A 25,242-nucleotide genomic window follows, 5' to 3' on the forward strand; every position below is an offset into this window, starting at 1 on the left:
TAAGAAGTTATTGTTGGATTATCATTTGTATCCCCAAATTGATATTTGGTCAGATTTATTTTTCTAGGTTCCAGTCTCGTTTATTATGGTGAACTTGGAAGAGTTCAGTTTTATTCTTGCCTTAACTTGTGTCCTTTAATATTCAAATGTTACAAATGCAATTTAAAAATACATTAGCATCGTTTGAAAATACTAAATATTCCTTATAAGAGGATGTTCTTGATTATCACAGTTGTCAGTGTCCTCTCCAAATTATTTTTTATGTATTTTGTATTTTTCTGAATACAAATTATCCTCAGAATTTAGGTATGTTGAGAGCAGGGACAGTTTAATGTTTTTTTTCTTTGTTATTCTTTATGCCTACCATACAACAGGCACTAATAGATGTTTGTTGAGCATGTGAATTTGAACATTGGTAACCAGAAACTGAAGTAACATCTGCCATTTAAGATAATTTTTTGACATTTCTACATGTAGTTATATTTTATAGGCATTCAGGTTTTAAAAATTATAAAAATGAATTACAGAATCTCAGATTTGGGTGGGACCACTTAGTTTTATCCAGTACAGTCCCTATCTGAATAAGAACCTCTGTAATATTTCTAACATATCTACCCCTGTAAATGAAAACAACATTATTTTTTTTAACCCACACCTTTCTCCTTAGAATCAATACTATGGGGGGCAGCTGGGTAGCTCAGTGGACTGAGAGCTAGGCCTAGAGATGGGAGGTCCTAGGTTCAAATCTGACCTCAGACACTTCCCAGCTGTGTGACCCTGAGCAAGTCACTTAACCCCTATTGCCTAGTCCTTACCACTCTTCTTGCCTTGGAGCGACAGAAGGTAAGGGTTTAAAAAAAAAAAAAGAATCAATACTATGTATTAGTTCCAAAGCAGAAGAGTGGTATGGGTCAGGCAATGGGGATTAAATGACTTGCTCAGGGTCACACAGTTAGGAAGTATCTGAGACTAGATTTGAACCTAGGACCTTCTGTCTCTAGGCCTGGCTCTCAATCCACTATTCTACCCAGCTGTTCCCTACAGCTTTACTTATTAAGAAGCTATTCCTTCATCTTTTTTTCCATTGGATTTAAGAATCATAGATTTTTTAAACTGAAAGGCAAATCTTGTTTGAATTTAATTGAACCCAGTACAGTCCCTTTATTCAGTGAATAAGGAAACTGAGTCTTAGAGAAGTTAAGTGATTTGCCCCAGGTCACATAGCTAATAAAGAATTAACAATTCAGGGGAGAGAATGGGGGATACCTTCCAAGATCTACCTTAGATGGATATAAATGAACACCTGCTGACCCCTTAGATATGTTCTCTTTCTCCCTGTTCCTGCCTCAGAGTTTTGAGACCTCTCCTCCCCCCCCCCCCCAAAAAAAATGACCTAAAAAAGTGAAAGCGAAAACAGCAGAGCTGTATTGAAAGGTAGATGCTGCCTTGGAGAGAACTCCTGCACTTGGGCACTTCCATAATTGACCCCCAATAACTGAAAGCAAAATCAGGGATAAGGGGACCTTACTGTATTCTTTTCAATACAGTTTAACAATCACCTGCTTGTGAGGGAGTTGGAAAAATGAATGATGCAGTTTATAGTTTATAGTCTAAAGAACTTATAATTTAGTAATTTATGGATTGATATTTTTGAAGCATATAAATCATAAAGATGGGGACTAGACCTATGGTTTGATTAATACTCTTGGATGAGGGACTTCCCTCTACTAATCCAACTTGGAATCTTCTCTGCTACTACTTTAGGAATTTCCTAGAGTAGCTGTGATTTACCTAGTGTCACAGCATAGCCAGTATGTATCAGAGGCAGTACTTGAACCTAAAACTTCCTGGCCTTGAGACTAGCTTTCTTTTTATTGTGCCATACTGTTTCTCAAAATAAACCCTAATAGAGAAATTTAACCTGCCTCTAACATTAAGAAAGTCATTTAAACTTCCTACAATCTGAAGATATTTGTCTTTAGTCGAATTGTTTGGACAAAGTGAGGCAATATATGTGAGAATACTGTGGGGTTTTAAAATGGAAGTTCCCCATAGTGCACAGATGATGCATCAATCTATACTATATTTATATTCTGAAATTATACTCCAGATCCTCTCTTAATGAAATAAGACCGTCCTATATACAAAGGTGGTAAAAAATAATTTAGTAGAATTCAACACTGAATTTTTAGAGTATGTTCTGCATTTACTTAGCAATACAATAATTATACTATAGTTAGTATGTTACTTTGAGTTTATCTTTCCCTTAAGTATGAAAAGATATTGTGCTCTATAATCAACTGGCAAATAAATGCAGGACACTTTATAAAGTTTGAGGTTGATGAACTTTGATAAAATATTTGTTTTTTTTTAAATGTTTATTAAAAAGAATTTAATTTTAGTGTCCTTGCAACATAAAGCATGCAGATTGTCAACAAATTTGTCAGCTTCTAGTGAAGTTGACCAACATTTTCAAAAATAGACTCATTTCTTTAGGATTATAAAACTTTATTGCTTAGATTGTACTCAGAAATGAATTCTGTGTGAAAGCCATGGTATTATGAAGCTTTAAATTTTGTTTTTATTTATTATTATTTTTAATTAAATTGTTTGCTACATTAAAATTCCCAGGTATCTCCCTTCCTTCCATCCTTCCCAGCACTAAAGAAGGCATTATTTGACAAATATATATATGTCTTACTTGTTTCTGTTAATCAGTTCTTTCATTTTTCAAACAATATTTCTGTTGCTATATATAATATTCTTTCTGTCCTATTTGTTTTGTTTTAGATAGGTCTTTCCACATTAAAAAAAATTAACCTGTTTGCCATTTCTTATGGTACATTAGTTTATATGCTATAACTTGTTTAGACATTCCCTAGTTGAAGGGAGAAGAGCCCAACACTAGCATAAAAGTAAAAAGAAATCAACCACTAAAAATTATAATTAAAAAAAAAGGAAAATGTAGAAAAATACTTCTTTAAAAAAAGAAAGACATTTTGGAGATAGTTTCCTTTTTGTAAGAAGCATTAAAAATGTGATCATAATACTTTTCATAGCTTTGTGCTTTAAAGATTAGACTTTTAAAATACTGTGCTTATATCCTACCGCGGAGGAAGTACTTAAAATTTGAATGCATTCACCTGATTGTAGAAAAAGAAAAGCTGTGGCCTTTGAAATAGCAAGTTGCTGATTGAGTGCACAGGTTAGTTAAGTGGATTTTGGTAATGTTTTCTTAGTCAGACTGACACCTGATACTTTGGAGAAGGAAAAGGAAGGGAGAACTAAAGGAAAGCTGTTTGACTTACGGTGTAGTTAACTAAAATAATTGGACTGTTTTACAGTATTTGTTAAAAAGAGTTGTTAGTATAGCAAAATTTATTTTTTAGGAACCAGGTAAAGACTGGTAGAATTTAATAGAAGTCAAAATCCATTGCTGATCTTGTAATAATTGAATGAGTTATACTAACCACTATTAACAACTAATTTTATTTATGTAAAAAATGATTGTTTTTTATTTCCTGCATTACTTTTGGAAAGGATTACTCCTCAGTTCAAATATTCTCTTATTGCTAGATTTTTGGAGATACATTATCTACTTTTGAGACATGTAATGTCAGATATGCAGCATGTCTATTAGAAATCAAGCCATTTGTGATTAATTTTATATCTTAATAATTTAGCAGCAAAAAGATTACAGTTCTTTAAATTCATAACATTGTGGAGTGAATCATGGAAGATAACGGGCAGAAAATTACAACTGGAAGCAACATTTCTGTATGTATTCATTTTTTTCTACTCATTTCATCGGGAAAATATTTTGGGATTTATATTTTGAGCTGTTTGACACATCTGGCTAAAATATCAATTTAAATTTAATTTTAAAGATGATATTTTTAGTGTATTATGTTGTATCTGTGTAGAACACAAATATCAAAAATAGTTTATAGTAATTTCACCATGATCCTATTTAAAATTTAGTTTTGTCATAGGCGATAGGGTAGCAATTGGGTTAATTTTGAGTTTGTAGTGTTACATAACTTGTATTGCAATCTAAAGCTGTTTTTTTTCTTCCTGTTTAGATTTGTGGTTTTATCAGTGTAGAGAGCTCTTGGTGAAAAATCTGCTAGTGCAGATAGTCTCTGTTCTATATTTTAGGGCTTTAGATAGTTGCGTAGGGTCTTGAGAAGTTAAGTGATTTGCCCCAGATCATACAATCAGTATATGCTAGAGATAAGACTTGACCTAGGTTGTCATGACTCAGAGGCCTGTTGTCTTTCCATCGTGCCACATCACTTTTTGCTGTTGCTAATAGACTTTTAATGTACCAACATAAATTACTCAAAAGAGATAATGTACCTTTCAAGCTTACAACTTTTATAGTCTGCTATTCCAAGTGAGATTTCTCAAATAGCTATATTATCATAATTTTAGAACTGGAAGAGATCCAAGAATTTCTGTTTTAGAATTTTCAGTATTCCTTGACATTTTGATTTTTTTAAAATTAAGTTGTTTATGATAAAATATTTACAGGAAGTTGTTTTTAGGAGTACATGGAGAGCCTTTTGATTATATGTGTTACTCTGCATGATTATCTAGGTGCTAAAAGTTAAAGAAATCCTTGTTTGAGGAATGTAAGAAGATACTGATACTTTCTCTACTAATAAAGATAAAAATGGCTTTAGGAAGTGAATATTTCTTAGATTGGGCAGGGAGGTACCTTCTACCCTTGTTGCCTATTAAAGCCTAATAACTCCCAGTTCCCCCACTGGAATTAGAAGGGATCTGCTAATAAGTCTTTTTCTAAATGGAGTTCAATAGACTTAATGACTTAAGATCTTTTTAGCCAGAGAGTCTTTTTCAACAAATACATATCTCAAATATTCCTGGGTCAACAGAAAATTTTTAATGAAACGAAGAATAGTTTGAAGAACAGATTTCTGTTGCCAAAAATGGCAGTAAGAGCAGAAATTCAGCTGAGAATAAAATAAATCATTGATGGTAGGAAATTAAATTCAGAATAAGTTTAGAAGTATAAAGAAGTGTTTTGCTTCTTCAGTTGTTTCTGTTTACATCGTTTTTGCTATCTTCTCCTTCAGTCCTGCCAAAGTAGACTTTTTTTAACCTTAGAAATTAAGAGGCCAGCCTATTCTTTTGTATAACCTTAGAGATATTTTTGTGACTCTATTTTTTTTTTATCAGCGTGGATACTCCTTCCACTGATTCAGATTGAATCCCTCCAAATCTCTTATCTCTGAGATTCTTGTCCATGTTTCCCCACAATTCCTCCATAGATGATCTTCTGAACAAGTTGGAGATCTTTTTAAAGTGTATCTAAGGTTAACAGTTTATCATTCTGGCCATTCTTTTATGTTTCAGTCATGTTGCAGTAACTAGCTCACCTTTTTTGGGGGGGATGTCATTCATATATTCCATAATGTTTTATGTTTATTCTCAAGTGGAAGTTGTTGGTCGCATGGTACTTTGTTTGTTTTATTTTGTTGTTTGGTTTATGTGTAATTTTAATTTTTCAGGATTATAATGTTTCATGAGTTGAAGCCAAGAGAATATTGATACTAAAAATAAAAACACGGGCGCTTTTGTAGAAGTGAATAGTTTGAGATTAATCAAAGAACTGTGTACTTTTTACAACTCAGTCTCTTCATCCTACTTAATTCTGGGTCCAGCTTATAGAATGAATTCATATATGAGAGAGTTCCCATTCAGGTATAGGTTGGACTCCATTTCACCTGTGAAAATGGATAGAGAATATGATGGATTGCCTATCAAATGACATGCCATTATTTAGATAATATTTTTATACATTTTTAAAAAATTTTAGATGGTTTGACATTTTTATTTGAGAATGAGATAACCTAAATTTCAGTGTGAGTCTCTTTCCCTTCCTATCTGAGGCTCTTGGTAGTATAGCAGAAAAATTATTTTTTATATTTCAGCTGACATAAATTATTACTTAGCATGAATTAAATGACTATTTAGCAGATACACCTACTTTAGTATTCTAAGTAGCCTGTAAGATCCCTTGAAAACAAGGATTATGTATTTTCACAGGGGTTTTTTTATGTTGTGAAAGTTTTGACAAGAACTGTATTATAAAGCTTAATGTTTATATTAATAATGGCCTCCATTATTATGAAAATTCATGAAAATTGACAGCAAAAATGGAAGGAAAAGAGAAATAAATACAAACTGAAAAAAGATAGAGCCTGGCTTAGAATTTGATCATTTTTTATTTTTAAAAACTGTAATTACTATGATAGGTACATTGTGTCCTTGGGTGCACTTTAGAAACACAAAATTCTTTGAACAGATTTGAAGTCTATATTTGACATTTTCCAGGAGATTTAGATGCTTGTGCCAAAAGTAGCTTTCTGGCACCTAGTTTTCTTTTATATTACTCTAACACAGGAAGTTCAGCCCCAGACTTTTTTCTGGACTCTTACAAAGCTTACTGCTAGGATTGCTAGAGTGGTAGCATGACACAGTAGAAGCAATATTAGTGTAGAAGATTGAAATGCTAGTTCTTCCTCTTCCAGTGACCATCTTTTAGTTTCATTAAATTCATTTCACATTTTTGTGCATCAGTTTGTTCCTGTGTAAGAGGAAAGTTCTCTAAGGTTCCTTCCAGATCTAAAATTATATAATTTTGCAATTCTGTGAAAAGACCATTTAGCTGGTAGAGCTATGATACTTGGCTTGACCATAAATGGAAGTGTCTAGCTCAATATCACAGACCAGTTGCCTGTTAAAAAAACATACAATATTTACTTTCCCTCTATAACATGAAGTTCCATTGATTCCCCCTCCCCCGCCCCCCATTGGCTCATACAGACATTCAGCCAGCATAAAAATATTTGCTGTTCATGGTATTTTGATAAGTACTATACAAATCAAGTTGAACAGATTGCTGTACTTTAAAACTCAGATGAATGTGATAGCAAAAATAATCTGAGGTTTTCAAGGTTTTTAAAATTTTCAATAAAAGCTTACTATTTTAGCACTTAATTCCATACAGCAATACTTTCTATCCTTTATTCTTAGGAACATGTTTTAAATTTTTCAGAATACACATGCCACATACCAATTGATACAGATTGAAGTTGGGGCTAAGAATTATGTTGAGGTAGATGTGTTGTGGAATAATCTTTTTGTTTAACATATATTTGATGTCACTACTAGTAACAAAGAGGGTAAAAAAGTGGATAAGTGAATATCTAGAACAGTGATAGTTATAGTATGATTGCTGTTTATACAAAATCTAAGTAAGATTCTGAACAGGAAATGTCAATATTAATCTAATGAAACAAGTTGGGATGGAATAGAAACCAAAAAAATGCAACTAGAGCATCTTTGTTATTAATCTGTATTGTAGAGGAACCAGAAGCATAGAAAGCTTGGTAAGAAGCAGTACCATACACAATACACTTGGTTTTTCATTAGTTTTTAATATATTTGTTTCTATACTTTGCATTTTGGCTAATTAAGTGGTGTTTTCTGCTTTTATTTTTTCAGGCACATGAAGAAAAGGCAATGTCTGCCAACTTAAAGTACCTTTCTTTGGGAATCCTAGTCTTTCAGACTACCAGCTTGGTTCTCACTATGCGTTATTCGAGGACTTTGAAAGAAGATGGACCTCGTTATTTGTCATCTACTGCAGTAGTCATTGCAGAACTTTTGAAGATCATTGCCTGCATTTTGTTAGTCTACAAAGATAGCAGTAGGTATCTAGTTTTGAGCTCAAGAACAACAGTGAGTTTATTGAGTTGCAGGGTTTAAGTTGTTTATAAATTATAAATAATACTCCTATTTTTATTTCTCTATTTTGTTTATTATGTAGTTCTATTCCATTGCAATAGTTTTTTAGTGCCAAAATATTTTTATTTGCTTTTTAGTATTTTTGATTTCATGAGAATAATTTTCTTTTAGATATATGATAAGATTTCTCTGTCAAATTTAATTGAATTCATCTTTTACTGTGTTCTGTGTATAAAACACTATGCTAAGGGGGCAGCTAGGTGATTCAGTGAATTGAGAGCCAGGCTCAAAGATGGGTGGTCCTGGATTCAAATCTGGCCTCAGACACTTCCTAGCTATGCGACCCTGAGAAAGTCACTTAATCCCCATTGCCTAGCCCTTAACCACTCTTCTGCCTTAGAACCAATACCCCATATTGGTTCTAAGGCAGAAGGTAAGAGTTTAAAACAAAACAAAACAAAAAAACACTATGCTAAGCAATGAGTTAAATACAAAGTTCAGATAAGACTTAACTCTTCCATCTTAGGGCTTATAATCTAGTGGGGAGCGGGGGGGTATAAGATATACAGAAATAACCATTTCCTAGTTAAATTCTAAGCCCCTTAAATTCATGTGACTCTTGTCCAAACTTTTTCTTTACTGTATCTCCAAGCATAGTATTCTTCATAAATAGACTCTTATAAATGTTTCTTATTTTGTTTAATATAAAATTGTTCATGATGAACACATGAGAGAGATATAAACAAAATGCTTTGTCTTTACACAATGGAAGGATCACAAAGGATTTCCTGGGAGAGATGGTATTTGACTTGGGTTTTAAAGGACAGGTTCATTGGAGTATCTTGGGATAGGAGTCAGGGAGAGAATAAGATAGTCCAGGCACAAGAAAAAGCATTGCTAAAGCTAGATGGAAATTTGATTTTAAGAGAGACAGCTGGGATAGTAGATAGAGTATTAGACTTGGAGTTAGGGGACCTAGGTTTGAATCCTACCTCAGACCTTATTTGCTGTGTGACCATGGGCAAGGCACTTAGCTTTTTTGGGCCTCAGTTTCCTCTACAGAAAAATGAAGAGGTTAGATTCAGTGACTTTTATGATTCTTTCCAGCTTTAAATCTGCATGGTGAGTAGTTCAGTTTGGATCAAGTTTTGCATACAAAAAAGGAAAGTGAGATAAGACTAGAAAGATGAGACTTGTTGCAGGTTAAGGCCAAGGAGTTTTAACTCTACTTAGAATTCATTAAAAAACACATGTTGAAAGGCTTTGAGTAGAATTAAGTCTCTAGCCTGTATGTAGTACAGTAGAGAAAGCACTGTTTGGGAGTCAGAATACATGGGTCCCTTGGAATGTTAGCTCCCAAATTTGCCATTTGTTTGTCCTCTGGTAAGCCACTTAACCTCTGACCAATTCTTTTTCTTCATAAGTAAAATTTACATAGTACTTTATGGCTTATTAATTGCTCACAGTTGTTTTGAGAGAAGAATTTAAAGTGATACATTTTAATTGTGTTTACAAAAGGAGAATTGCTGGAAGTGGGCTAGATGTGGCTTAGGTCATTCTAGTAGTTCAGGGTTGGAATGAAGTTAGATAATTTGTGGCACATAAAATATCTAACAAATAGGAGTTTACTCAATCCTAACAATGATCAATAAGGATACAACATTGATTTAGGTGGATGATGTTTCCTTTTGTCTCTGCATCTGTCATGGTGACAGTACATGATCAGAGAGGTAATTACCATAGGAATTAGACCAAACCTGAGAAGCCCTGACTTCTCAGAGGTTGGGCTTCTTATACCTCAGGAAGCCATGCTCATTTACTAGTTCAAATCCTAGTCTTCTGGGACAATCATATCTAATGCCAAGGATGGCCTCCTTGCTGTTTTAAAGAGAAACAAGCTCAGCCTACATGTGTCTCTACTACATTGTACCTCTTAGTAACAAGGTTCCACAAGTCCTTGAAGTGATCTTCCACAATGGTCCTCTGGATGCTTATTAGATAACCCTGACCTTTAAATTTAAAAAAGCTTGACCCAGGATAGCATTAGAGGAAGAACTTAGTATAGATATAAGAATAGTAAAAATGGAAAGAGAACAAACAATTTAGTATTCCGTCCCTCCAAAAGTTGTATAGTTAAATATGAGGCCAGTGCTATTTCACAATGGTTCTCCCTGATATAAAACAGCAAAGATAAATGGGATCTAATTCAGGATCATCAAGGCCTCAAACTCAGATGCTGCTGCTTTCAAAAGAACCACTGATCCCTTACACAGTTCAGAATCATTTGGCAAGACTGCTTAAGAGGTCATACTGATGGCTGGTTTGGATTGGTAATAGAAGGGAAGTAAAAAGACCAATTAGGAATCTCTTGAAATAGTTCAGGTCAGTCATGATGAGTGCTTATACTAGATGATAACAGGGAGAATAGAATAAAGGATGAATTGGAAAGATGTTATAGAAGGGGAATCTTCAGGTCTTGGTAATTGGATGTGAGAGGGAAGAGAGAGAGAGAGAGAGAAGAGCCATAGATTTCAAACGGGATTTGGGCATACTTTTTTAGAGAAAAAAATGAAGTCAAAAGGAGTTGTACGTTTAAAGAAAAAGATAATTTTTTCAATTTGGGACATGTTCAGTTTGAAGCTTCATTGTAACATCATGGTAGAGATATTCTGTGGGCATTTAGAAATGTGTACCTGGAGCTCAGGAGAGAAATGAATATTTACTGGGAATAAAATAATATCATGTTGTTTTATATAATGTACTTTAGTAAATTTGCTACAACTATGAAGAATGTTCACCCAGTCTGTTTATTTTTTGTTCAGTTGGCTATTCCACTTGTTTATTTTATGCCCTCTTGAGATTACATAGCATTTGGGATTGCAAACCTTCATGTGTTTTGTCATTTTCCTATAAGGTAGGTTAAGGTAGCTTAAGATCCTATGGCAACAAAGCATAACTTTGTAAGCATTCTCTGAATATATTAGGTACTAAGTTTAAGGTAGTTAATGGATCAGGTATTTTATGTTTCTTCAAGTCTGTTGAAGTGTAGCTTTGGGTTAATGAAGGATTTCTGTAGCAATACAGCTAGACATTTGTGAGACTCCTGGGGGGAATTCCATATTTCCTTAGGTAAGAATAATTGGATTCTGGGCAGATTAGCATTTTAGTTTCTGTCATAATCACTTTCAGAATAAGGACAAAAAAGATGTGCCTTCCTATTTTTCTACTCCACACTCTTTTAATGCCTGTTTCTATGAGATTTCATGCTTTTTGCCCTATTTATAAGGATCTTTTGGGAATCGCATTGTCTTGCACATTTTCTTTTTTGTTTTGTTTTGTTTTTAGACAAGACCTATAATTTCATGACCACAGGTAGTTCCCAGGGAGGAAATTCTCTCAGCTAAGTAGATTGACACCTATTTTTCAATTTATAGTCTTAGAAAATTGCCTGGGATTATTGACAGATTAAGTGACTTGCCCAGGATCACATAGCCAGTATGTGTGAGAGAGAGGATTTATGGAGAATTCTTTTTGTCTATGAGGCTGGTACTCCAAAATGTTTGAATTATCAGATGAATGCAGCCAGTAGGAAGCTAGACCCACCTAACATATAACTACTATACCCATAACTACTATAACCCACCTACATATAACTACTATAATGAGTGTAAATAAATTGAGCTAGGCTCAGGGGCTATTTGAGGGATCCAAAGATTTTAGCAAAGGTACTATTTACAGATTCTGATGACAGATTTAATCTAGATTAAACTGGAACTTGTTTTTTAGCTGCTTGGAGGACCCTTCTAGTTATGGAAGATAGTACAGGAAAGAAGAAAAGAAAGCAGGAAGTAGGAGGCATGTTTGGGTTTCCCTTGTCTTATCTACCTTTTCTCCCTTTCCTGCAGCTTGTTTGGGATATGGGAGCGTGGGGGTGACCAGAGTGCAGACTTCTTCGACTTCAGGCCCTTGTGTGTTAGGGGTCTCCTGCCTGGACTGTCCCAGGTGACCAGGCCAGGGGACAGGTGAGAAGCCCCTCAAATATGCCTAGTTGTCTTATTTTGGGTAAGAGTTGGGGGGTCAGATGGGTATTCTTTTTTTTCCTTTCAATTTTGGTGCAAAGAAGCTCGGAGACACCAGCAGGATATTCCTTTTAATAATTACCTTCCCCTCCCTCCCACTAAGCAGACTGTTATTTCCTGCTTTTATTTGCTATGACCTCTTTTTGTTTTTTCAAGGGACTTGTTCCCTTTTTGCTTCACTTTTCTTTTGGGGACTCCTCTCTTACCTCTTCAACCTTAAAAATATTATCCCAAGACCAAAACCTACTAAATTAGGAGCACTGTGAAAATGTAGTTTTACTAAAAGATATAGGTGCAAATACAACAAAATAAAATAAAAACAGGGAGTTTTAAAAAAGTGAAACAATATATTTTCTTTATAGGACAAAGTAGCATTAAAAATTATAGTTATGCTTCTGGTTGCAATATTTTTTACTTTGTTATATTTGAGGAAAAATACTGAAGAGTTTTTAAAGGAAAAAATTAACATTTTACCAGTTATTAGGAAGATTTTTCCCTATTCCGATGGTCAGACTTCATGTTCTATTTAAGGTTCATGGTTTGGAGTAATAACTATTCATTATTAATACTTGCTTTATAAGATGGGTGTGTAAATGACCACTAGGCCTACAGGCTTAAATGAAATTTTCTGAGTAAATCTTTTTATACAAATTGAAAATATGACTGAAAACAGTACTATTTTCTTGTCTCTAGTTATTCTTTAAATCATATGTATCACTTCTGTGGTATAAAAAAAATTGCTAAGCTAATTCATTCAGTTCATTCCACAGATATATACTGAGCACCTCCTATGTACAGGATACTTTGAGGCAGTGTAAATATAAATAGCATCATCACATTCCTTCTCAAAGCAAACAATTGAGCTGAAGGATGAAAGATAATATATAACATGAAACTGCAATAAATATTTCAGAATCCTTTGAGAGTACAGAGGAGGGAGAAATTATATCTCGTTGAAGGACCAAGATAGACTTCATAAAGGAAGTAGCATTTAAGTCAGTCTTAGAAGAAGCATTTCAGTTGGTACAACCAAGAGTTGACAGTTTAAGCAGAAGAAATAGGGTGAGCAAAGTCATAAAGGCAAGAAAGCATGGGATATATTTAAATAGGGACAATAATAGATCTTGGAAGTCAATTCAGCATTATTATCTCATGTAGTGTCAACCATTGTGCAAGGTACTAGGGATACAAAGACAAAAATAAGACAAGCCCTGCCCTTAAGGGCAATATCTGCAAAGTGTTTTGCAGATCTTGAAATGCCATATTAATGGCATCTATAATTATTTTGTGGGGGTATATACAACATATATAAGGATAAATAAATACAAAATAATTTCTGGAGGGATGGGTTACTGATAATTGGAGGTTGAGGAAAGGCCTATAACCATGTTGGCGAAGCCATGGTACAGGTGCCAGGTAGCATGGGTTGAGCTTCCCCCTCTCCACAGTGCCTGAGGACATTTTTTTGCATGCCCTGCCCCTCTGTCCAGCCTCCCAATGGGAGAATTGCTAATCGGTCAGCTTGGCTTGAATTTAGAGTGCCTGAAGATGACTAATATGAAATGGCCCACTTCCTCTCTCTGCTTTCTGGGGTAATATGGAGGCGGTGGGGGTGTGGGGGGAAGAGTAGCAGATCACAGGCAGCTAGAAGTTGTGCTTTGGACATGTGGTCTCAAAAAGGTTCACCAACTCTGGCCTATAAGAAATGGCACCTGAGCAAAATGTTGAAGGAAGTTAAAAGTTACAGTTGGAAGAGAGCATTCTTTACATGGAGGAAAGGCTAAGCAATTTAATTCATTTCAGCAAGCATTTATTGAATGCCTGCTATGGTACAGGATCTCTTTAGTCTCTAGCACAGGGGTCCCCAAACTTTTTACACAGGGGGCCAGTTCACTGTCCCTCAGACCGTTGGAGGGCCGGACTATAAAAACCTAACCCTAACCAGGCAGCAGTATACAGTGTGGAATCCCCTTCCTCAAAAATCGCCGTTTACCATGCTGACATCTTCCATTGTGCAGCCACATAATCCTTTGTATGGCGACTCATTCTATGTGCCATGCACACGTTCTAGGTGCCATGCAAAGGATTATGTCACCAGAAGTAGTATTGTATGTGAGCAACACTGTGACACTGCACTTTGTGGTGCTTCTCTCACTGACCATCAGTGAAAGAGGTACCTCTTCTGGAAGTGTGGTGGGGCTGGATACATGGCCTCAGGGGGGCTGCATGTGGCCCACGGGCTGTAGTTTGGGAACCCCTGCTCTAGCAGTTGAAAAACAAAAATTATTATCTCTGCCCTTAAGACAATTTCATTATACTAAAGATATGGAAATGTGAAATGGCATGTGGAGTTTAGGAACTGCTAATAGGTCAGCTTGGCTTGAATTTAGAGTGCCTGAAGATGACTAATATGAAATAGACCCAGAAAAGTAAACTGAAGCCACATTGTAGAGGACTTAAATGGAGGGAGATTAGGAAACCTTGAAGGAATAATGAAGGATAAATCTAGAAAGGAAGGTTGGGGCTAAATAGTAAAGGATTTTGAATCCTAGATAAGGATTATGACAGTTCATCAAATAGGGGGTCCTTGGAGGTTTTTTAGTATGATGGTGACATAATCAGAGCTACTGTATTATAAGGGGAGGTTAATTTGTATTCGAAGGATGGTTAAATTAGTATAGAGAGGGGGAAAAAGTGGAGACCTCCCTTCTCAAAACAGGGTTCAGGGGAGACAGCTGATGTTTAGGGTTGGCTCAGAGAAAGGAGAGGGGGTTTGAAGATTTCCCCCTTCTGCCTTCCCTCCCTTGCTAAGGCTGCTCTCCCAGATTCTCTCTTGTCCTTCTTGACCCCCCTCCACTACTTGAGACCAAATGGTCTCCCCTTGATCTCTTCACTCACACTTGTTCAAAGCTTAGGGAACAGATAACTTTTAATGTCAATTCAATCAAGTAATACAAAAGGAATAATGGGTAGGGAAGAATGGGAAAGGAAAGTGGGAAAAGGGGGTCCCTGTCTCTAAACCCTTTCCCCTCCCTCCTCAAGTTTGGGGGGAACTCAGACTTTGGCAGCCTGAGCCCCCAGAGAGAAAATCAGGTTAACTCACCCCTGGGCAACAGGAGCTGAGGTAAAGTCTGCTCAGGTTTCTCTTCAGAAAATCTCTTCAGATTGCCTTCCATCTAGTAAAGGTTAAACAATTGGGAAGTGTTGGGGGGAAAGACTTCCAGTCACCAGCAGGAAAAAGTGGATAACCCTTGGGAGAAAGTCTTTTCTCAGCTTCTCTCTTTGGTTTTATAACCCTTGGGAGAAAGTCTTTTCTCAACTTCTCTCTTTGGTTTCTCAAGACTGTGAGCAACCAACTCCTTTACCAGCCTGACTGAGTCTTCTCAAGATTCTAAACTCCTGGGGCCCCTCCCCTGTTGAGGTGATCAATTTCATACACTCTTCAGCCTGGCACTTTTCTTATGTGCCAGCCTCTGTCACACTACTATACTTTAGAAAGATTAATCTGGTAGAGGGGATTAGAAGTAGATGTAACAGTTAAAGAGCTGTTGCAATAGTTTAGATTAAGTTAATAGGGGCCTAAACTAGGGAGACAACAATGGGATTAGAAAGTAGGGGTTAGATGTGAGAGATTGTGAATAGTAGAATCCTATAGAACTTAATGAAAGGAAAATAATAATAATTATACCTAATAGTTAGCATTTATATAGCGCTACATGGTTTGCAAAGCGCTTTACAAATATTATCTCATTTTATCCTCACAGGTGCTATTATTATCCCCATTTTTCAGATGAGGAAACTGAGGCAAACAGCGGTTAAGTGACTTATCCAGGGTCACAGCTAGTAAGTGTTTGAGCTAGATTTTAATTCAGGACCTCCTGACCCCAGGTCCCAGCATTCCATCCACTGTGCCATGTAGGACAGTGGCAGAAAAGCTGAGGGCATCACATTTGAACAAAAACAGTGAAATCAGAAAGGGGAACTTGTTTTGGTAGGAATAAGATGATGGATTCCGTCTGGGACATGTTGAATTTGAGGTACATTTGAAATGTCCAGGTCCATTGCTCATTTTTTCCACTTCCTAGTGCTTTGAGCCCATTTTATTGTGCATAGACTCTTAGCACTAAAAAAGACTTTAAACACCATGTAATTCAGCCTCATTTTACAGATGAAATTTAATCCCAGGAGGTTAAATGATTTTCCCAGGATCATAAAACTAGAATGAAGATTTGATTCTAAGTCCACTTTTCTCTCTACTATGCAAGGAAGTCTCCTGTTAGTAAACTTTACTAGATGGAAGGCAATCGATGAGGAAAGAAAGAAAAAAATAAGTTTAAATTTATTTGCTTACTGATAAATATGTTTTGTCAAAATTCTTTGTAAGAAAAGTTTTAAACTACTAGTTACAATATTGTGGTATCAAATAAATTTCCATCTTTCATGTATCCTTGATTACAAAGTAAAAGAACAGTCAGAATTTAAATAAAAATTAGAGTTGGGAGCAATTATCAACCTAGAAATTAAAGAGTTGTATTCAGATCATAGCAAACATGTCCAACGCTGACAACTGATCATTTTTCTCCCTTAATGTACCCCTCTTCACAACTTCTATATTTCTTTTGATGCTACTTACAGTTGCCCCTCCCTGTTCTTTACTTCCCAGATCTAATCCAGTGCCAAGTCCTGTTGATTTCTCCCTCTTATATAGTGGGTCATACATAATAGGTGCTTAATAGATGCTTGTTGATTGAATGATCTCTGGAATCAGTCATCTTCCCACTTCTACAACTTGGTTCAGAGCCCTATTAACCCCTTATATTATAATAGTCAGGCAATCTCTGTTGCAAATATCTGCCCTCTCTTATTTTTCAACTTATTAAAATATTTTTCTAGCACACAGTTCTACATAACTTCCCTGCTCAAAATTTTTCAGTGTTTTCCTGTTACTTAGAAGATAAAATACAAACTTCTTAACCTTATATTTAGTTCATACCTTTCTAATTTTATTTTCCATTGCTACCCTTCAAATATTATGTATTTTAGATATACTGGACTACTTGCTATTATTTGAACTCAATTTGTCATCTTCTGCTTACATACATTCACATAAACCATTCCTGTACCTAGAATGTATTCATTTATCTTTCAGAATTCTTTTCTTCCATTAGAGCTTAACTTAGGTTCTACTCTTCCTCATTGTATTCTGTGGATTTCCTGCTTTCCTTCTCTTAATTTTTTTTTCTCTTTCAAATTTTCCTAAATTGTTTGGCCTCTTTTTTACTTCCATCACATGTTACTCCCCATTGAAGTCAGAGATTTTTCATTTTTTTAATCTTGCCTTGCACATAGTTGGTGCTTGTCAAATTAGATTCAATTGAATCCAAATGACAAAACTTAACAGATTAGTCAGGAGACAATTTTTTAAGCATTTATTGTGTGCCAGACAGAGTGCTAAGGGTTGCAGATAAAAAGAAAGGCAAAAACCAGTCTGTGCTCTCAAAGAGGGTACATTCAACATTAGATAAATATATGCAAGATATATACAAAGTATATGGAAAGTAATCTCAGATGGGAAGCATGTGGTCCTGGAAGGGCCTGGAAAGGTTCTCCTATACAAGGTACAAAATGCTGAAAGAAGCCAGGGAAACAGAGGGATAGAGATAAGGAGGAAGAACATTCCAGGGATGGGAAACTGCCAGTTCAAAGACACAATCAGGAGATGAATCAGTTTAAGGAATGGGAAGGAAAAAAAGCAACTATGACTAGATTATAGGGCATATGGAAGTGAGTAAAATGAAAGAAGACTGAATGACAAGGAGCCAGACTATGAAGAGCTTTAAATGCCAAACAGAATACTTTGATTCTTTAAGTAACAGGGAGACATTAAAGTTTATTGAGTAAGGTCTTGGTCATGATCGGGGTCAGACCTATACTTTAGATAAAGCATTTTGGCAACTTAGTAGAGATTGGATTAGAGTGGTGAGAGTCTTGAGGGAAATCAGTTAGAAGATTGTTGCAATAGTCCAGGTAAGTGGGTGATGAGGATAGTACTGGTATGAATGGAGAGGAGGGAATGTTTAAGAGAGACATGAAAATGCCAAGATTTGACAACAAATTGTATATGTGAAGTGTATGAGAGGAAAAAATTGAGGGTGACACTGAGGAACTTAGATGACTAAAAGGATGGTGGTATACTCAATAATAATTGGAAAATTAGGAAAAAAGGAAAAGTTTAAATTTAAAAGAGGGAAGGATTCAGGAGAAGAAAGAATGTATTCTCTTTTGGACAGGTTAAGATTGAGGTGTCTTTTGCTCTGTGAACTGTTGCTGTGGGAACAGTGGGGAGAAGGCTAATAAATATATAGATATGTGAATCATTTATCTAGAAATGTTAATTGAACCATGGGAGATGATAAATCACCAAGTAATATAGTATAGTGCAGGGTTCTGCAAACTATGGCCCTCAAGTCAAGTCTGCTCCCTTGCCTGTTTTAGTATGGCTGTTGAGCTATGAGTGGTTTTTATGTTATTAAATACAGTTTATTTTATTTAAAAATATAAAATCATTCTTTGCCTACTAGTTATGCACAAACAAGTAGCAGACTGACTTTATCTTTGGAACTACAGTTTACTGACTCATAGTGGAGAGAGAAAATTGAAGAGATTCCAGGAGAGAGACTTCAGGGACACTCATAGTTAGTAGCCATGATGTAAATGAAGGTCTGACAAAAGAAACAGAAAAGGAAATGTCATATAGGAAAACAAGGAGATGAAAATATCATGAAAATTCAAGAGAGGAGAGATTATCCAGAAGGATAAGGTGGGCAACAGGGACAGATATTGCAGAGGTCAAAAAGGATGAAGATTCCGAAAAGGTCATTAGATTGCACACTTAAAAGATCATTGTTAACTTTGTAGGAAGTAGTTTCTGTTGAATAGTGAGTTTAAAAGCCAAATTGCAGGTGGTTTAGAGGAAAGGAAGTGAAGGTACCTACTGTAAGTAGCCTTCTCAAGAAATTTAGATGTGAAAGGTAGGAAAGATATAGGGCACTAACTAGTAAGGGTAGTGAGTTCTTGGATGAACATTTTTTCTTTTTTTTTCTTAAGTGGATTCAAGTGGCAAGGGTATATTGATAGGCACCATGGAGGGAGTTGGTAAATTGGAGAAAATATTAAAGGTAAGAGAGTCAGACTGATAGTCTGCTGGAGAAGATGACCCTAGGGCAGCTTTGGTGAACCTTTTAGAGATCAGGTGCCCAAATTGCACCTTGAAGCTGCCTGTGATCCCCCCGCATTACCCCAGTCAGTAGAAAGAGGAAGTGCTCACATTGGTCGGCTGGGCAGAGGGGCAGGGCATTGTGGAAGAAGCATGAAGAAAGAGAGAACTTCATGCATGCAAGACAGAAAGCTGGGGACATTATCTGTCAGTCAAGGTGAACATTTCAAATGGAATGTTCCCAGGAAAGTCAGTTGGAGAGTCAAACCAGGCAGAAGGGGGATGAAGCTCTGAACTAGACCCCTGTTAGCTTCTGTCCTAGGCTGAAGGACCCTTGGGGGGGGGGGGACTTTGGGAGCTAAGACTGAGAAGAAATTAACTTTTGTTTGTGGCTTAGAGTGTGATGAACTGATTGTATATTTGAAATTTTGGTTTGAAGGAAGAAGAAAGAAGATTAAACAGCTATCCTCCCATCTCCCTGACAGATTTTGTGTCATAGTTGTGACAGGACTGACATTTCCTAAAATCCTCATCATCCTCCTTATTGATTAGGGAAAACCTTATCCCTCTCACCTCAATTTCCATCCTTGTCCTGTTTTTCCCAATAAACCTCCTTACCTGAGAAAGAGGGAAAGGGTATCTTCTCTAAACCTCACAGTTCACCTTTGAGTTACAGGGATCCAGTTCAGAGCTTCTTCCCCCTTCCGCCTGGCATGACTCTCCAACTGATTTTCCCGGGAACATTCTATTTGGAATGTTCACCTTGATTGACAGATGATGTCCCCAGCTTTCTGTCTTGCATGCATGAAGTTCTCTCTTCCTTCATGCCTCTTCCACAGCATGTAAAAATGTCCTCAGGCATGCTGGGGAGGGGGGACATAGCAGCCCCTTCTGGCACACTGGGGCACATCTGCCATCTTTGCCAACATGGCCCTAGGGATGGGATCAAGGTTACATGTAGAGGGATTGATCTTGGCAAAGAGAGGGACCATTTCAGATCAAAAATCAGAATAAAGGAGGAGATAGCTAGGGAAAGTGTCTGAGTGATATATTCATGCTAAGGTGAAGAAGAGAGGAGGAACTCTTTGAAATTGGCCTAGATATTTTATTTTATTATTGTTTTTTTAAGATTTTTTAGATAAAGTATGAAGTGAGACTTTCAGCTAAAAGAGTTGGAGGAAGGGTGCCAAAGAAGTTTAAAGAGAGAAAGTTTGGAGCAGTTGCCAAGGAGAGTGGGATAGCAAATAGATTGGGGAGGAATAGAAAAAGTAATTGCCTTGCTGCTGGAGGACCTAGTCAAGATTAGATAATAAAACTTTCAGCAGCTTCTTACTCTAATTCTGATCAGGAGTACGTGAATAGGAGACTTGGAAGCAGAGAATGGGTGTAATCAATGATTGGGAATTTGTGAAGAAAAAAAAGGGGTATGAGAGCAGAGAATAGTATAGAGTTTATTTGTTTCACTGAGGCCTCAAGATGAAGAAGGAAGAAGGTAGCTAATATAGAGGTGATAACCTGGAAGGAACTGAAAGATGGAGGAAATGGAGGTCCTGATGAAGACTTAAGAACAGGGTTGTAGAATCATAAAGCAAAGGCAACGATGGAATGAAAAAAAGATTATGATCTGATTAAAAAATTTTAGAATTTTTGAAAATGGAACTGAAACATTTGTGGGTGGTAGCAAAATCAAGGGCATGACTATGTTTGTGTGTGTAGTTGAGGTAGAGTAGAGGAATAAGTCATGGGAATTTAGAAGTTGGGAAGTTATAGTATTTGAGGTAGCAAAAATATATATGCTAAGGTCCCTCTATTTTCAAGGCAGGAGACAGAGTAAAGAGAGACAGACCATTAGCCAGACACTAAACTCATTGAGGCAGGAAGGAGAATTTCTTAGAGGCCACAAGATCAAGATTGGGTGATTAAGTTTGTACACGATGACCATCTGCTGAGTGATGGTGGTAGTGGATTATATATACAGAGTCCTATACATAGCAGTAGAGAGTAAGAAGTATTCCAATTCCTTCACCACAGTCCATGATTTGGGCATAAAAGAAGGTATAGCTAAGTGGCTATAGTAAGAGTGGCTAAGGGAATCAATGTCACCAGGAGGGAGCTAAGTTTCTAGTGAGTGCCAGAAGATAAAAGTAAGAAACAAAGTTTAAGATAAAAGGAAGATTATTAATTGTCGAGAAAGCATTCTACAGGACAAAGTGGAAGGAATGAAGATATTTAAATGCAATATTAAGGGTGGGGTATGTTTGAAGTGGAGGTAAGTAAGGGAATGAGCAGTTGGGGGTGAGTAATGAGCTTTATATGTTGGCAACTCAGAAACACTAGGATGAAGAAAGTATGAGGAGAATGGAATATGCTAACCATTGAGGAATGAGACCAGACAGAGTGTCAGTGGATAGAAAGAGATCCATTAAGTGAAGCATGTGGTTAGACTGTTCAAGGTCCTCCCTGATTCAGTCTTATGGTAGGTGGTGATCTCATAGCAGGCAGGAACATAAAGGAAACATGAGATTCCATTCAGAAACTGTTGGTGTTGTGTAGGTTGGAAAAGGTTCTAGAGGATTGTAGATAGAGGACAGGATGACACAGGAGAAAGCCTAGTAAGCCAGAGAAAGCAGGACATAGGTGTTGGGAATTTTCTCCTAGAGAGTACCCAGTGTTGAAGATGAACCACACCTAGAAGGCAGGTGCCAGGGTACTGACTGAGATGAACTTGGGGCAAAAATCAGAAAACTAAAACCAAGAGAGATTGTGACTTTCTGTGAGTGAAGTTACTTGCTTATGTTGCTCTTTTTTATGTTTTTTTTTCTCCTAGAATGCAGTCTGCGAGCATTGAATAGAGTATTACATGATGAGATTCTAAACAAGCCTATGGAAACACTTAAGCTTGCTATTCCATCAGGAATATATACTCTTCAGAATAATTTACTTTATGTAGCATTATCAAATCTAGATGCAGCTACTTATCAGGTATTTTAGAGAAAAAAAATTTCTTATACTTCTTTAAAAAATGACTAATAATAAAGATGATGATGATACCTTTTTTCTCTTTTTTCCCTCCAGGTCACTTATCAGTTAAAAATTCTTACAACAGCATTGTTTTCTGTGTCCATGCTTAGTAAAAAATTAGGTTTGTATCAGTGGCTCTCTCTAATGATTTTAATGGCTGGCGTCACTTTTGTACAGGTAATTATTCAAGATAAGTTTATTTTACATGTTAATTGTAGTTTTAAAAAATAATTGTTATGAATGAATAATAGATTATCTTTGTTTATGTGTTTACCTATTATATCAAATCAAATATTTATAAAACATTACATTTGATGTGTATAATTTTGCCCAGATCACTTAACTTCCTTGAGCTTCAATTTCTTTACCTATAAATGAGGGGATTGAATTAAATTGTTTTTATGGTTGGATTTTCATATCTAAAAATATATAATCTTAAGAACTAGACTATTATAAGACTCTTGAGGACAACAAACATGCTTTAAACTTCTGCCTATATTCAGGCAATAAACATTTATTCCATGCCTACTGTGTGCCAGATGCTGTATTAAGTGATAGAGATACTAATACCAAAAAGACAGCCCCTGCCCTCAAGGAACTTACAATACAGTGGGGGAAAATGACACACAGAAGAGGGTCAGGAGAAGGGAAATTACCTGCAGATTGGTGACATGAGGAGAAGTCCATAGGTGTATACCTTGGTGGGAAATGAAGAAATGTCTGGACTGGACTCCCTTCTTATGGGTTTTTTTGAGAGCAGATCTCTAACCTCTGTTTGGAGGGTTTACAGGGTCAGACAGTTCTGATGCTGTATCAAGGATGATGTGTTCCACAGTGTTTTGTAGCACATAGGCAAATGCTGGAAATGACTTCAGAATTAGAACTTTGATTCATATCTCTGATCCTTTAATCCTAAATCTTTGGTCATATGTGCGTATGTCCTACAAAATACTGTGGAAGACATAGAAATTTAAATTTTTCTCATCCTTGAGAATATTACAACCTGCTTTACAAAATCATATATTTAAAGCAAAAGAGGATCCTGGAAATAGTACAGTCCAACCCCCCTCATTTTGTAGGTGAGGAAACTGATCATAGAGATACTTGCCTGAGATCAAATAGATAGCAGAATATGTTGTTGGGGGGGAAAAGTCACAAATGTTTGAAAAAGCTAAGTAGAAATCAGTGCTATCTCAGGTAGGAATAGAAGATAGGATAGGATTAGAAGAACTACGTCCATACATGATAAATTTGTAATCAGTAAGAGCTTACTAAGTCCTTTTTTTTATACTTTCAAATGATTGGTTCAGACAGTGCTATTGGAATTTAGAGGAAATCCGTTTTGACTTAATATGTCCAGAGTTCATGGAGGACAGGTAACTTGATATGGGTAGAGTTTTAACAGTTGAAGAAGAGAGGAGGACATTGAAGAACTTCAGAAGTACTAGAGTGAGTAAAGGCATTGTTGCATAATTTTTTCTAACCACAGGTACACAAATGATAAGCAAAATATCTAAGCCATAAAGAAAGAGGTTTATTATGGGAGGGCTGATCCCACAACAAAGCTGGACCCCTGGTCATGACCAGAGGACCCAGAGCACTGTGAGAGACTTTCCTTTATACCCCAAAGAATTGGACAATTTTTATACCAGTTCAAAAATAGTACAAAATAGTCATACCCATTAAAGAATAGAGACACTCAGAAGCAATATTCATTGGTTAGGTCAGCTAGGAAGCACTCCTGATTTGTCCATAGATTAGGTTAACCAGGAACTACCCCTTATTTGGTGAAAGAAATCTTTTGACCATAACTACAGAATCACTTGATACAAAGGGGGGGAAGCAGTGATGCCTGGGCTAAGAGTGGGTGGAGATGAGTCGTATCAGATTCTGAACTAAAGGTCAGGCATCCTGACGTATAATGGATCACAAGTTAGGGTGCCTGATATAGCAATGCTGAAAGATGGGGCTGGCACTAAGGCCTTGCAAAAAGCAGCTATTTCCTTAATTCAAAACCTTAATACTTATACCAGAATATTCACAAAAGCCTGCTAAAATCATGACTTATGCTAACTGTCTTAGAATTACAATTATGATTATCTTAAGACTACTGATAACATTAAAATCTAATCTTCATATAAGGTGCTAGTGGGATTTTTCTCTCACAACATGTAGGCAGGAAAGTGCAAGAAATTATGGTTAAATCAGGCTGTAGCAGATGGTCAATGCTGAGAACTAAGGAGAAATAAAAGTGGAAAGTATAGATTAGGGCCAAGTTGTTGAGATTATTGTATGCATCCATAAGGATTTGGATTTTATTTTATAGGTAATGCAGAACCATAGGATATTTGGATTCTTTGAGCAAGGGAATGGCATACTCTAAGTAGGATTTTAACAAAATTAATATGATGGTGGTATTCAGTATAGATTACAACAGAGAAAACAATTAATAGATGGCTGGAATTTCCAATGTTTAAAAAAGAGTGGGGATGCTAAGTAATGGTGAGGGAAGAATCGACAGGTCTTTTTGACTGCTTTGGATTCAGAGGATATTAGTACTCTGATCATTTGGGATGACTTGGCCTTAAAGAGAAATAGCATGTTAATGTAGTAGCCTTGAGACATAGGAAAACTTGAAGAAAGTGAGAGGGGTAGAGAGAGAGAGAGAGAATGTGTGTGTGTGTGTGTGTGTGTGTGTGTGTGTGTGTGTGTGTGTGTGTGTTTAATGAAGGGTATGAAGAACTTTGAATGACTTTGAATACCAAACAGAGAATTTTATAATTTATCCTAGAGATAATAGGAAGCCACTAGCACTTTATTGAATAGGCAGGTGATATGCATAGATCTACATAAGATTGTAGGCTCTGATGAAATAAAAAGATATTTCTAGGTTTTCAAACTAGGTAATTATTGTTGACAATAATGGAAGTAGGGTAATAAGAAAGAATTTTGGTTTGGAGGAAATGTGAGTTTAGTTTTAAATATGATGAGTTTGACATCAGGACTATTGTGGAAACATCCAACAGACAGTTAGAAATATGAGATTAAAGTATGGGAGATTGGGCAGGACTGGAGATAAAAATGGTAATCATCTGCATAGAGACTAAGCTGTAGAAGTAGATGAGAACTCCAAGTTGGTGGGGATGGGGA

General features: G+C 36.3%; 1 protein-coding gene across 5 annotated transcripts in view; it reads left to right on the forward strand.

Moving 5' to 3' along the window:
• SLC35A3 (solute carrier family 35 member A3) overlaps positions 1-25,242 on the forward strand; it is a 59,318-nt gene that overhangs the window by 8,048 nt on the left and 26,028 nt on the right. For 2 of the 5 annotated variants that reach the window (XM_007485021.3, XM_007485020.2), the window contains exons 2-5: positions 3,684-3,777; positions 7,534-7,738; positions 21,899-22,053; positions 22,147-22,269. In XM_007485021.3, coding sequence (XP_007485083.1) covers positions 3,733-3,777; positions 7,534-7,738; positions 21,899-22,053; positions 22,147-22,269 — 528 coding nt within the window. In that variant the 5' untranslated portion in view covers positions 3,684-3,732. The remainder of the gene's footprint in view (positions 1-3,683; positions 3,778-7,533; positions 7,739-21,898; positions 22,054-22,146; positions 22,270-25,242) is intronic. The other 3 variants (XM_056819126.1, XM_001372074.4, XM_056819127.1) reach the window with 3 other exon arrangements.

Source organism: Monodelphis domestica, chromosome 2 (assembly GCF_027887165.1).
Source record: "Monodelphis domestica isolate mMonDom1 chromosome 2, mMonDom1.pri, whole genome shotgun sequence".
Lineage (NCBI taxonomy): Eukaryota > Metazoa > Chordata > Mammalia > Didelphimorphia > Didelphidae > Monodelphis > Monodelphis domestica.